The sequence below is a fragment of the Saimiri boliviensis genome, chromosome 14 (genome assembly GCF_048565385.1).
Source record: "Saimiri boliviensis isolate mSaiBol1 chromosome 14, mSaiBol1.pri, whole genome shotgun sequence".
Lineage (NCBI taxonomy): Eukaryota > Metazoa > Chordata > Mammalia > Primates > Cebidae > Saimiri > Saimiri boliviensis.
In genome coordinates, this window is record NC_133462.1 from 13,475,682 (window position 1) to 13,490,501 (window position 14,820).

Below are 14,820 nucleotides of genomic sequence, written 5' to 3' on the forward strand. Positions count from 1 at the left end.
AATCCCGGCTACTCGTGTAGGTGAGGCAGGAAAATTGCTTGAACCTGGGAAGCAGAAGTTGCAGTGAGCCAAGATTGTACCACTGCAGTGCAGCCTGGGTGACAGAGTGAGACCATCTCAAAGAAAAAAAAATAGACTATTTAGGGACCTGAGGCTATGCTACGTATGTATGTGTCCCTGGCATATCCTGGTGAATGAAGGGCTCCAAAAATAACATTGTTCTTCATCAGATTCCCTTTCTCAGTGCATGGCTCTTCGCCTGGTATGTCATCAGTTTATTTACTACATAGATGTTCAGAACTCCAGCCAAAACAAATGCAGGGATCAGTAGTGTCTTCAGATTTTAAAATGTTCATTTCCATACAGAAAAACACCATATGCAAACTTTATGAGCCAAATAGGAAAGAGGTGCAGGAGTAGGAGTTTATATATTCTAGAAAAAGACTTAATATTCCCCTTTTATTTATTTATTTTTTTTGAGATGGAGTTTCACTCTTGTTACCCAGGCTAGAGTGCGATGGTGCAATCTTGGCTCACCGCAACCTCCACCTCCTGGGTTCAGGCAATTCTCCTGTCTCAGCCTCCTGAGTAGCTGGGATTACAGGCACGCACAACCATGCCCAGCTAATTTTTTGTATTTTTAGTAGAGATGGGGTTTCACCTTGTTGACCAAGATGGTCTCGATCTCTTGACCTCGTGATCCACCCGCCTCGGCCTCCCAAAGTGCTGGGATTACAGGCTTGAGCAACCGCACCTGGCTTTTTTTTTTTTTTTTTTTTTTAAAAAAGATGGGGTTTCACCATGATGGCCAGGCTGGTCTTGAACTCCTGACCTCAGGTGATCCACCCACCTTGGCCTCCCAGAGTGCTAGGATTACAGGCGTGAGCCACCGTGCCCAGCCAACTTAATGTTCTTAACAGTAATATTACTGATACTCAAAAGATTCCAGTAGGATTAAGCAAAGGGAATATGTGAAGAGAAATACCAGAAGATCGTCTTTTTAAAAAGTTTAAATAAATGGACTTTTTTTTAAATAGTTGTTTGTATCACTCACCAAATTAATCAAGATTTTTAAAAAATAATATAATGTCCAGTTTTGGCCAGAGTATGGAGAATTGGGAATACTTATAATCTCTTACAGGAAGAACTAATTGAGAAGATTACCATGATCAGTGATGTGATGTCATGTCAGATCACTGTCACCTCCATCTCCCAGGTTCAAGCGATTCTCCCATCTCAGCGCCCGAGTAGCTGGGATTACAGATGTGCGCCACCATGCCTGACTATTTTTGTATTTTTAGTAGGGACAGGATTTCACCATATTGGTCAGTCTGGTCTCAAACTCCTGACTAGAGGTGATCTGCCCACCTCAACCTGTCAAAGTGCTAGAATTACAGGAGTGAGCTACCGTGCCCAGCTGGAACTTATCTGAAGGAAATAATCATATGAGCTGGCAGATAACTGTGTAAAAATGTTATTGGTGACATTGTCATTTTAAAAGTTAAAATGGTCAAATGTGCATTATTTAGAATGGTTAAAGGTATTGTAGATGATGTTTATGGACTATCGTCCAGCCATGAATGGGATGAAATAGATGATGGTGATGATAAGACTAATTACTGACATTTACTGAGTACTTACTATATGTCACACATTGTCCTAAGTTCCTTATATGTATTCACTCATTAATCCCTTCAAGGACCCTATGATATAGGTCCTCTTATGCAGATGTGGAAATTGAGGTATTGAGTCAGGTGACCTGACCAGTGCCACAAAACTAATAATGGATAGAGCCTTGGAATGTGAACTAAGGCAGTCAAACTCCAGAGCCTACACTCTTAACCTTGCCCCTACATGCTGCTGCAATTGACTGATACAGCATGTACCTGAGAACCCAGAGTGCACTACATACTTGTCTCAGAGCTCTTTGAAGGCCTGTTAAATTGACAAAATAGTGGCACTATCCATGTAAGAGGAAATTAATGCAAAATTTCTTATAAAATTTGGTGCTATCAGGCCGGGCGCGGTGGCTCACGCCTATAATCCCAGCACTTCAGGAGGCCGAGGTGGGGAGATCACGAGATCAAGAGATCAAGACCATCCTGGTCAACAAGGTGAAACCCAGTCTCTACTAAAAATACAAAAATTAGCTGGGCATGGTGGTGCACGCCTGTAGTCCCAGTTACTCAGGAGGCTGAGGCAGGAGAATTGCTTGAACCCAGGAAGTGGAGGTTGCAGTGAGCCAAGATCACGCTATTGCACTCCAGCCTGGGTAACAAGAACAAAACTTCATCTCAAAAAAAAAAAATGTGGTGCTATCAGTCTAATTGTAAAATGTGTGTATGCCATGATTTAACAATGACAGTTCTAGGGATTAAGTATATAAAGGGTACCATGTTACATGTATAAGATGTTTTCCTTTTTCTTCCTAGCATTTTTGGTGTGACTGTGGAAGGGGAAGAATAGTAACTTTACAGAAAGAGTTGCTTAGGTGCCAGTGGCCATAGGGTATGAGATTCAGGTTACATGTGCTTGATGTTCTAGGAGGCAGTGACATTCAAGGATGTGGCTGTGGCCTTCACTGAGGAGGAGCTGGGGCTGCTGGACTCTGCCCAGAGGAAGCTGTACCGAGACGTGATGCTGGAGAACTTCAGGAACCTGGTTTCAGTGGGTGAGGACAGGCACCCTCTGTAATTCAGCAGGGTTTCTCAACCTCCATGCTGTTGATGTTTTTGGGCTAAATAATTCTGTGTTGTATCAGGCTGTCCTGTGCATTTTGGGATGCTTAGTGGCATCCCTGGTCTCTCTCCCCTTGTTCAAGGCTGTGGGACTTTTCAGAGACTAGAGTTTTTCTATCTCCTTAGAGCATAGAGACAAGATATTTCTGGCCTTTGTTCCAAGGCAAATGATTGTCTTTTAGAAATGAACTATAAACGAACAGTTGAGCTTGGCTCCTCCTGATTCCTTATGTCATTTATCTTTTTTAAACTTGTGGGTCCTGTTCCACTGGTGGGTCATGAAATTAGTAAGTTGCATCAGCATTTTTGTAGTAAAATAGAGTAACAATATCGGAGCTCCTTAGCCAGAATTGTGCCCATTGTGGTAATAACTACAGCTGCTTGCAGTAAGGAATGTGATGAAAACAGACATTGGTTAGAAACAGGTCCTTTAATCTTTTATTTCAATAGTTTACATAGGGTAATGTATTTCCAATGATAGTAAATGTATTTCTTATAATGTGTCATGATGAAAGATGTTTCCTAAATGTTGCATGGAGGAGCAGGGAAGAGCCTTACATTGTGTGATTGAAACCGGAGTTTTTCAGTACTCTTTGCCTTTAACATTTTCACTTAAATATCATCTTCTTATAGGACGTCAGTCCTTCAAACCAGATATGATATCCCAGTTGGAGAGGGAAGAAAAACTTTGGATGAAGGAGTTTCAAACCCAAAGAGATAGGCATTCAGGTGAGAACCATGCAGCTGGAATCAAAGATAACAGCTGTTATTTTTCCTTTAATCAGGATAATTTCTTCTCCACTCAGCTACCAGACTTTTTTTTTTTTTTTTTTTTTCCAAAAACATCTGTCATGACTAGGCACTGTGGCTCAAGCCTGTAATTTTGGGTGGCTGTGGCGGGCAGATCATCTGAGGTCAGGGATTCAAGACCAGCCTAGGCAACATAGCAAAACCCTATCTCTACAAAGTATAAAAAAATTATCTAGGTGTGGTGGGTGTGCCTGTAGTCCCAGCTGCTCAGAAGGCTGAGATGGGAGGATTGCTTGAACCAGAGGCAGGGGTTGCAGTGAGCTGAGATCCACCACTGCATTGCAACCTGAGTGACAGAGCCACACTCTGTCTCAGAAAAAAAAAAAAGAATGAGAACATCTGTCACATCATGTCACTCCTCTGCTTCAGGCCCTCGACTGGCTTTTCATTTCACTGAGTAAAATCCAGTGTATGTACGGGGCATGTAAGGCTGTATAACGTTTGCCTATTTACCTAGCTTTGCCATTCTGTTTTTCTTGCCATTTCCCCCTCCCTTTGTCTCTGCCACCCTCACTTGTTCCTTAAATATGACTCCTGCATCACAGCCTTTTACTTTGTTTTCTCTGGCTGGAATCCTGTATTTTCTTAAACCTCTGTCCTCTTTCTTTCTTACTTAGGTATTTATTTTCTGAGATAGGGTCTCACTCTGTTGCCCAGGCTGAAGTGCAGTGGCTCTGTCTCTGCTCACAGTAACCTCTACCTCCCAGGCTGAAGCAATCGTCCCCCCTCAGTCTTCCGAGTAGCTGGAACTACAGGCGCATGCCACCACACCTGGCTAATTTTTGTATTTTTTGTACAGATGGGGTTTCCCCATGTGCCCAGGCTGCTCTTGAACTCCTGGATTTGGGCAATCTGCCCACCTCCGCCTCCCCAAAATGCTGGGATTATAGAAGTGAACCACTGCACCCAGCCCCTCTTCCTTATTTCATTCATGTCTCTGCTCAGAAGTCATTTCATGAGAGGCCTTCTTAAAATATCATCTTCCCTTCACTTTCCATGTCCTTAATTTGCCTGAATTTGTGTGTAGGCACTACAACACCAAGGCTTATTCACATATATTTATTTTTAATTGCGGTAAAATATACATAACATAAACTTTAACATTTTAACCGTTTTTGAGTCTGTTGTGGCATTAAGTACATTCACATCGTTGTCCAAACATTACCAGGATTCATCTCCAAAACTTTTTCATTGTTCGTACCGAAACTCTATACCCATTAAATGGTGACTCCACATTTGACCCCTCCCTCCAGTACCAATTAACCATTATTCTCCTTTATGACTCTGAATTTGAATATTCCAGGTACTCATTTACGTGGAATTGTAAATTTGCCCTCTTGCGTCTGGCTTATTTCACTTAGCCGAATATCTTTGAGGTTCATCTATGCTGTAGCATGTGTTAGAATTTTCGTCTTTTTTATGGCTAAATAATATTCCATTGTAGTACAGTTGACCCTTGAACACTGTTTTCCTCAATAGCTGCACCATTTTACATTCCCACTAGCAGTGCACGAGAGTTCTAATTTCTCCACATCCTCACCAACATTTGTTGTTTTCCGTTTTTTAATAATATCCATCTGAATGGGTTTGAAGTGTTATCTCATTGTGGTTTTGATTTGCATTTCTCTAATGATTAGTGATGCTGATCACCTTGTCATGTGTTTATTGGCCATTTGTATTAATATATCTTCTTCAGAGAAATATTCAAGTTCATTGCCCATTTTTGAATCAGGTTTTTTTGTTGTTGAGTTTTGGAAGTTCTCTATATATTCGATATGTTAGTTCCTTATCAGATATATGACTTGAAAATCTTTTCTTCATTTATGTTTGTTACCCTTTTTACTCTGAAGGTATAGTATCTTTTGATATAAAAAGTTTTTAGTTTTCCTGTTTTTTCTTTTATTGCCTGTGCTTTTGTTGTCACATCCAAGAAACTACAAAATCCAATGTTGTGAAGCTTTCGCCAAATGATTTCTTCTAGGAATTGTGCCGTTTTCACTCTTACGTTTAGGTCTGTGATGGATTTTGAGTTGATCTTTGTATAAGGTAAGGATTGACCTTCATTCTTTTACATGTGGATATCCGGTTTTCCCAGCCCCATTTGTTCAAAAAACTATCCTTTCCTTAATGAATGGTCTTGGCAGCATTATCAAAAATGATTTGGCCCTATATGCAGGAGTTTATTTCTGGGCTCTCTAGTCTGTTCCATTGGTCTATATGTCTTTATAACAGTTTTGGTTAATGGAGCTTTATAATAAGTTTTTAAATCAGAAAGGAAAAAATCCTCCACATTTTTCTTCTTTTCAAGATTGTTTTGGCTATTTGTGGTCTCCTGTAATTTCATCTGAGTTTTAGGATGAGTTTTTCTATTTCTGCAAAAAAGAAATTGGGGTTTTATAGGTATAACAGGCTGGGCACGGTGGCTCAAGCCTATAATCCCAGCACTTTGGGAGGCCGAGGCGGGTGGATCACGAGATCAAGAGATCGAGACCATCCTGGTCAACATGGTGAAACCCCGTCTCTACTAAAAATACAAAAAATTAGCTGGGCATCGTGGCACGTGCCTGTAATCCCAGCTACTCAGGAGGCTGAGGCAGGAGAATTGCCTGAACCCAGGAGGCAGAGGTTGCGGTGAGCCGAGATCGCGCCATTGCACTCCAGCCTGGGTAACAAGAGTGAAACTCCGTCTCAAAAAAAAAAAAAAAAAAAAAAAAAAAAGGTATAACATTAAATCTATAGATTGCTTTGGGTGATATTGGTAACAATATTAAATCTTCCAATCCATGAATATCAATTTCCATTTATTTATATCATTTTTAATTTCTGTCAACAGTGTTACATAGTTTTCAGTATACAAGTTTGGTGCTTGATTAAGCTGATTTTAAAATATTTTATTCTTTCTGATGCTATTGTACATAGATTTGTTTTCTTACTCTGTTCTGAATAATTTGTTCATACGTAGAAACAATTGATTTTTGTGTGTTGACTTTATATCTTGCTACCTTGCCGAATCGGTTTATTAGTATTAGCAGGTTTTTTATGTAATCTTTAGGGGTTCTACATACATCTTTTACGAACAGAAATAATTTTACATCTTCCTTTCCAGTTTAGATGCTTTTTAAAAATTTTTCTTGCATAATAGCTCTGGCTAGAACTATCGGTAGTACTGTGTTGAATAGAAGTGGTAAAAGTGGGCATCCTTGCCTTGTTCTGATACTAGAGGAAAAGCTTTCATTTTTCACCATTGAAATTTGCTGTGGGTTTTTAATGTATGGCTTTTATTATATTGAGTTAGATTTTTTTCTACTCCTGGTTTAAGTGTTCTTACCTTGAAAAGATTTTTAATTTTGTCAAATGCTTTTTCTACATCAATTGAGATGATTATGTGGTTTTTTTCTTCATTCTGTTGGTGTGGCATATTACGTTGATTGGTTTTCATATGTTACACCATCCTTGCTTTCCAGAACTAAATCTCATTTGGTCATGGTGTAATCCTTTTAAAACTCCTCGAACTCTCTTTACTAGGATTTTGTTGCAGATACTTATATCATTGTTCGTAAGGGACATTAGTCTGTAGTTTTCTTTTCTTACAGTATCTTTGTCTGGCTTTGGTATTGGGGGGATCTGGCCTTATAGAATGAACTAGCAAGTATTCCCCACCTTCACTTTTTTGGAAGAACGAAATGAATTGGTGCTAATTCTTCTTCAACTGTCTGGTAGAAATCACGAGTGGAAATCCAGGGCTTTTCTTTGCTAGGAGGTTTTTGATCACTGATTCAATATCCTTCATAGTTATAGGTCTATTCATATATTCTGTTTCTTCCTGATTCAGTGTTAGGTTGTGGGTTTCTGGAAATTTATTCATTTCATCTAGTTATCTAATTTGTTGGCATACAGTTGTTCATGATACTACTCTCTTATCCTTTTGTTTCTATAATGTCAGTAGTAATGTACCCACTTTGATTTCTGATTTTAGTAACTTAGTCTTTATTTTTCTTAATCTAGCCAAATGTCAATTTTATTGATCTTTTCAAGGAACCAACTCTTCTTTATTGCCTCTTCTCTATTAATTTTGTTTATTTCTGCTCTTCATAAGATTAGATTCCTTTCTTCTGTTAAGCTGTGGGTTTACTTTGGTTTTGTTTTTTGGTTTTGTAATTTGGTTGTGTTTTTTGGGAGCCATTAGAGAGCCTCCCTGTCAGTAGAGATGCTCACAGTTTCTTCAGCCATTCCAAGCTGGGGCCCTAGGAGTCCTGGGGGTGGCTGGGCATGTCAGGGATGCTCCCATCATTTCAGACAGGCATTGGATAATTAATTGTAGGATGTGGCCTGGTTGATCATGATTACATACTTGGTGTAGGGGCTGAGTGGGGGCAAAATTATAGGATGGCCCGCAATGGTGAAGGACGAAACCAGCACCAGCTCCTTGGCCCAGGCATTCGTGAGGAAGGCAGCAAGTCTTGCAGCCATCTTGGTCTCAGCAGTGGCAATGGCTTGTTAGTTTTTTTCAGTTCTTTAAAGTACAAGGTTATCGTGTTGATTTGAGACCTTTCTTGCTTTTCATTTTAAGCATTTGTAGCTATAAATTTCCCCCTTAACACTGTTTATATTGTGGATTTGTTTTCATTTATCCCAAGATATTTTCTGATTTCCCCTGTGATTTCTTCTTTGATCTATTGGTGGTTTGTGTGTTATTTAATTTTCACATACTTACTGAATTTTCAGGTTTTATTCTGCTATTCATTGCTAGTTCCATTCCATTTTGATCAGCAGAGATACTTTGTGTGATTTTAATCTTTTTATATTTATTAAGGCTTTTTTGTGGTTTAACATTTGGTATATCCTAGAGAATGTTCTGTATGTACTTCAGAAAAATGTGTATTCTGCTGTTACTCAGTGTAGTGTTCTGTATAATCCTAGTGTCTCTCTCTATATATATATACACATATATATGTATACGTTAGGTCCATATACTTCAAAAATGTATTAGACATAGAAAATTGCTTAATTTTAAAATTGCTTATGTCCTTTATTAAGATACCATGTAATCCACCAAACTGAGGGAGATTTGTTATAAAAATGACTTAGTAGGATACCGTTTGTAATCCCACCATTCAGTTCAGTTTTGACATTCTTTTTACATCTTTTTCTGTTAATGAAAATTGACTGACAGTTTAAATAGATGGTTTCTGCTCCTCTGCCCTAACATACACATAATTTGGATGACCTATTTGTTTTCCTTTCTATGATTTTAAACTTTTTATTTTGAAAACTTAAAAAACACAGAAAACTACATAATGCCACAAACTCTGTATATCTATACTGTCTTAGCAGTTTTCAGCTTTCTGCTGTTCCTCTTTTTTTTTCCACTTTTTTTTTTTTTGTTTTTTTTTTTTCTTTTTGTTTTTGTTTTTGTATTATTTTGTGCTGCTGTTCCTCTTTTATCTATTCCCTTTTGTTTTTGCTGGAGAATGTCATATCACCCATGGATTTATCAGTGTCCATCTACAACAGTAACTTCTTATTGTCACTTAATATCCATTCTATAATCAGTATGGGTTCATATGTATTTATTTTGTACTTTGTGTTATAATCCAATATTGCATCATTTATTTTGTTATCAAATTGTTTCTACTTTGACCACTTGGAGCTTTTTCAGGTTGGCTTCACCAGTGATTTCTAGAAATGTAAATTAAAACAATAGTGAGATATCATCTTATACCAGTCAGAATGGCTGTTAAAATCTGTCACAGATCTCAGAAGATCTCAGGTAAGGAACCCAAGATGGATTAAATGACATCTTTATTCAATAGGATATCCTTTCCTCAGTGTATGTTTTTGTCACCTTTGTAAAAGCTCAGTTGGCTGTAGGTATGTGACTTATTTCTGGTTCTCTTTTCTGTTCCATTGATCTGTGTATCTGTTTTTATACCAGCACCATGCTGTTTTGGTTACCATAGCCGTGTACTGTAATTTGAAGTCAGGTGATGTAATGCCTCCAGCTTTGTTATTTGCCTAGGATTGCTTTATCTATTCAGACTCTTTTTTGGTTCCATATGAATTTTAGAATTGTTTTTTCTCATTCTGTGAAAAAATGATGTCAGTGTTTTGATAGCCATTGCATTGAATTTGTAGATTGCTTTGGGCAGTATGGTCATTTTTAACAATACTGATTCTGCTGATCTGTGAGCATGGGATGTTTTTCCATTTTTTTAATGTCATCTACAACTTCTTTCATTAGTGTTTCGTATTTTACCTTGGTTAGATCTTGTACCTCCTTGGTTAAATACATTCCTAGATGTTTAAATTTTTTTGTAGAGTTAATAAATTGGATTGTATTCTTTGTTTTTTAGCCTGATTATTATTATTGTATAGAAATGCTACTGACTTTTATATATTGATTTTTTTTTAATTCTGAAACTTTACTGAAGTCATTTATCAAATCTAGGATAAGATTGTCAGAAAACAGAGATATTATATGACTTACTCTTTTCCAATTTAGATTCATTTTATGTCTTTCTCTTGCCTGATTACTTTGGCTAGGACTTCCAGTGCTATGTGGAATAGGAGTGGGCAATCCTTGTTTTATTCCATTTGTTAGAATGCTTTCAGCTTTTCCCCATTCAGTATGATGTTCCTATGGATTGTCATATATGGCTTTTATTATTTTGAAGTATGTTTCTTCTGTGCCTAGTTTGTCAAAGGTTTTTATCATGAGAGGATGCTGAATTTTGTCAAATGCGTTTTCTGTATCTGTTGAGATGATCATGTGTTTTTTTATTTTAATTCTGTTTGTAGGCGGAATCACATTTATTGGTTTGTGTATGGTGAACCGTCCTTGCATCCCTGGAATTATCTTTTTGATGTGCTATTAGATTTGGTTTGTGGGTTTTTGTTTATTTTTGTTTTTTGAGGATGTTTGCATCTACGTTCATCAGGGATATTGCTCTGTAATTTTCTTTTTTGTGGTTGTTGTGTCTTTGTCTGACTTTGGTATCAGGGCAATACTGGCTTTCTAGAATGAGTTAGGGAGGATTTCTTCCTCTTAGATTTTTTGGAAGAGTTTCAGTAGAATTGGTACCAGTTCTTTTTACCTTTTGTGGAATTCCACTGTACATTTGTCTGGTCCTGGGGGTTTCTGTTCTTGGGAGGTTTTCCATTGCTGATTCAATATCACTGGTTATTACTAGTCTGTTCAGAATTTCGGTTTCTTTTTGGTTCAATCTTGGGAGATTGTATGTTTCCAGGAATTAGTTCATTTTCTCTAGAATTTCTAGTTTTCAAGTACATTTTTCATAATAGTCTCTGATCATGTTTTGTATTTCTATGGTATTAGTTGTCATGTCTCCTTATTAATTTCTGATTATGTATGTTTGGATCTTCTCTTTTCTTGGTTAGTCTTACTGACAGTCTATCAGTTTTATCTTTACTTTTTTTTTTTTTTTCTTTTCTGAGACAGTGTCTTGCTCTGATACCAGGCTGGAGTGCAGTGGCACAATCTTGGCTCACTGCAACCTCTGCCCCCTGGTTCAAGTGATTCTTCCACCTCAGCCTCCCTAGTAGCTGGGACTACAAGTGTGCAACCACCATGCTCAGTTTGTATTTTTGTAGTAGAGGTGGGGTTTCACCATGTTGGTCAGGATGGTCTCTATCTCTTGACCTCGTGATCCGCCCACCTCAGCCTCCGAAAGTGCTAGGATTACAAATGTGAACCACCACACCTGGCCCAATTTTGTCTTTTCAAAGATAAGAATAAGCTTTTCATTTCATTGATCCTTTGCATGGTTCATTGGTTCTCTATTTTATTTAGTACTGCTCTGATCTTTGTTGTATCTTTCTTCTGCTAACTTTTAGTTTGGATTGTTCCTTTTTTTCTAGTTCCTGGAGGTGAGACGTAAGATTGTTAATTTTTTACCTTTTGTTTTTTTAAATGTAGGCATTTAATGCTATGTAAACTTTCCTCTTAGCACTGCTTTTGCTTTTTCCCAGATGTTTTGGTATATTGTATTTTTATTTTCATTCATTTCAAGAAAATTAAAATTTGTCTCAATTTTGTCATTAACCCAAACGTTGTTTAGGATCATGTTTAACTTTCACGTATTTGTATAGTTTCTAGAGTTCTTCTTGGAATTGATTTTTAGTGTTTTTTTCTGCTATGGTCTACGAAGATATTTGGTATGATTTTGGTTTTTAAAAAATGTACTGAGACTTGTTTTGTGACCTAACATATGGTCTACGTTGGAGAATGCTCCATGCACTAATCAGAAGAGTGTGTATTCTGCTGTTGGGTAGAATGTTCTGTAAATGTCTCTTAGCTCCATTTGACCTAAAATCGAATTTAGGTCCAGTGTTTCTTTGTTGATTTTCCATCTCAATGTATCTAGTGCTGTTTGTGGGGTGTTGAGTTCCCCCACTGTTACTGTATTGCCATGTATTGTTTTAGGTCTGATAATGTTTTTTTTATGAATGTGGGTGCCCTGGTGTTCAGTGCGTATATATATAGGATTGTTATATCTTATTTGTTTATTGATCCCTTTATCATTATGTAATGACCGTCTTTGTCTTTTTTTTTTTTACGGCTGTTGATTTAAAGTCTTTTTTTATCTAATATAAAAGTAGCTACTCCTGCTCATTTCTGGTTTCTGTTTGCATGGAATATCTTTTTCTACCTCTTTACCTTTAGCCTGTGTCTTTATCAATAAGATGAGTTTCTTGTATGCAGCATATGGTTAGTTCATGTTTTGTCATCCATTCTGCCAATTTGTAACTTTTAAGTAGAGCATTTAATCCATTTATGTTCAAGATTAATACTGATACGCGAGGTTTTATTTCTGTCATGATGTTAATTATGTACTTGCTTTGTAGATATTTTTCTTTTTTTCTTTGAGTGTTTGTGATTTTGTGGAATTCTGTTATGTTGCCACTGGATCTTCTTCCTTTCTGTAATTATTTTATGAGGCCTGTGAGTTGTATACTTTTGTGTCTTTTATGATGGCAAGTATCAACCTTTGTTTTCATGGTTAGAACTCCAGCATTTCCTGTAGAGCTAGTCTAGTGGTGACAAACTTCCTCAGTGTTTTTATTTGGGGAAGGCTTATTTTTCCCTTCATTTATGGAGCTTATTCTACTAGATGTAAAATTTGTGGCTGACAGTTTTTGTTTTGTTTTGTTTTTTGAAGCAACTTGAAAATAGAATCCCAGTCTCTTCTGGTTTGTAAGGTTTCTCCAAGTTGAATTGTCTAATGGGGCTCCCTTTATAGGTGACTGGACACTTTTCTCTTGCTAATTTTAGGATTGTATTCTTCCTATAGACCTTAGTCTGATGATTGTATGTTGTGGTGAATTCCATCTTGCAATATATTTTCCTGGAGTTTGTTAGATCTCTTTTATCTGGATGTCTAAAGTTCTTGCTAGATTAAGGAAGTTTTCCTCAATTCTTTTTGCTTCACTTTCATCTGACTAGATTAATTCAAAAGACCTGTCTTCAAGTACTGAAATTATTTCTTTTGCTTGTCCAGTCTATTGTAAAAGCTTTCAACTGTGTTTCGTAATTTCTTCAATGGATTTTTCATTTCCAGAAGTTTTTGTTTGATTTTTTAAAAAAGATAGCTATCACTTTCTCTTTGGTAAATTTCTCATTCTATCCTGATTTGATTTTCTGATTTCTTAGTATTACTTTTCAAATTTCGTTTGTATCTCATTGAGCTTCCATAAAATCAGTATGTTAAATTATTTATGTGGCTTATTTTTTCCTTTATGATCTGTATTTCTTTTATGTTGGTTTTTTCCTGTCTTACTGCTCTGACTAGAACTTTCAATAATGTTGAATAAAAGTAGTGAGTATAGATATACTTGCCTTGTTCCTGATTTTCTGAGGGAAGGCTTTAGGTCCAATTTTGGAATATTAAATCAGCCTTGCAATCTTGAGATAACCGCTAATTTGTCTCGATTTATTATACTTTTTATACATTGTTAGATTTGATTCAATAACATTTTTGTTAAGAATTTTGTAAATACATTCATTAGGAATATTCGTCTGTAGTTGCCTTTTCTTGGAATATCTTTATCTTATCTTGATGTCAGAATAATGCTGGATTCCTAAAATGTGTTGAGAAGTATTCACTCCTTTTTGTTTTTCTGGAGGAGTTTGTCTAGCATTGGTATTATTTATTTCTTAAATGTTTGGTAAAATTCATGGGTGAAGCCCTATAAGCCTGAAATTTTGTTTGTGGAAATGTTTATAAGTATGAATTCTATTACTTTGGTAGATAAAGGGCTATTCAGATTATCTGTATGTTCTCAAGTAAACTTAGTGTGTGTCTTTCAATAAATGTGTCCATTTCATCCACACTGCCATAAAGTTTATAAGGTTTAAAGTTTATTGCCATAAAGTTTATAAGGTCCTTATTTTTTTTAATAATATATACAGGATTTATAGTGATGCCACCTCTGATTCCTGATATTTGTAATTTGTGTCTTCTTTCTGTTTTTATCATGCATGCTAGAGTTTATTAATTTTATTGTTCTTTTTAAAGAACTAGCTATTTATTTCTGTTTTCTATTTATGCTTACTTTGTATTTAATTTGTTCTTGTGCTTTTAGTTCCTTTGACACATTTCTGTTATGTAAGTTTCACTCTAAGTAGAAATTTTGATATGTTGGCTTTTTCATTCAATTTATAAAGTCTCTTTTGAATTATTTTTGATCCACAGTTTATTTAGAAGTATGTTATTTATTCTCTGAATATTTGAAGATTTTGCAGAGATGGTTCTGTTCATAATTTCTAATCAGTTGTGGTTAGACTATCCTTTGTATGACTTGACTCCTTTTGCATCTGTTAGAATTTGTTTTGTGGCCTAGAATATGGTCTGTCTTGGAGTATGTTTTATGTGCACCTGAAAAGAACATTTTCTACTCTTATTGGATAGAGTCCTATAAAGGCCAAGTAGTCAACTTCATTGTTAATGTTGCTTCAAGCCTGTGTATTATTACATACTGTTTTTTGTTGTGTTTTGCTTTATTTTTAACAGCATTTGTTTGTTTTCTGGCTGCTGCCGCTGCAACTAAAACCCTTTTTTGTTTCTTCAGCTTTTGAGCATTCTAGAAAACCTGAATTCACAGAACCTTCTTGGTCAGAAGCCATGGTCTGTGGGCTGTTTGATAATTGAGATGGGAAAGGTGACTTCAATCCCCAGTTCCCTGAATGTCTTCCCAGAGTCATCGTAATAAGTCTCATGGAGGTTTTTGAGCATCTTTTTCCTCTGGTTGATGC

The 14,820-nt window shown here is 36.6% G+C and overlaps 1 protein-coding gene and 1 pseudogene across 3 annotated transcripts in view; one reads left to right on the top strand and one right to left on the bottom strand.

Annotated features, from left to right (window-relative positions):
• ZNF235 (zinc finger protein 235) overlaps nucleotides 1-14,820 on the top strand; it is a 39,556-nt gene that overhangs the window by 7,013 nt on the left and 17,723 nt on the right. For all 3 annotated transcript variants that reach the window (XM_010332516.3, XM_010332517.3, XM_010332515.3), the window contains 2 exons: nucleotides 2,545-2,671; nucleotides 3,372-3,467. In XM_010332516.3, the coding sequence (XP_010330818.2) occupies nucleotides 2,545-2,671; nucleotides 3,372-3,467 (223 nt within the window). The remainder of the gene's footprint in view (nucleotides 1-2,544; nucleotides 2,672-3,371; nucleotides 3,468-14,820) is intronic.
• On the bottom strand, nucleotides 4,083-8,644 carry LOC141581261 (NADH dehydrogenase [ubiquinone] 1 alpha subcomplex subunit 3-like; annotated as a pseudogene).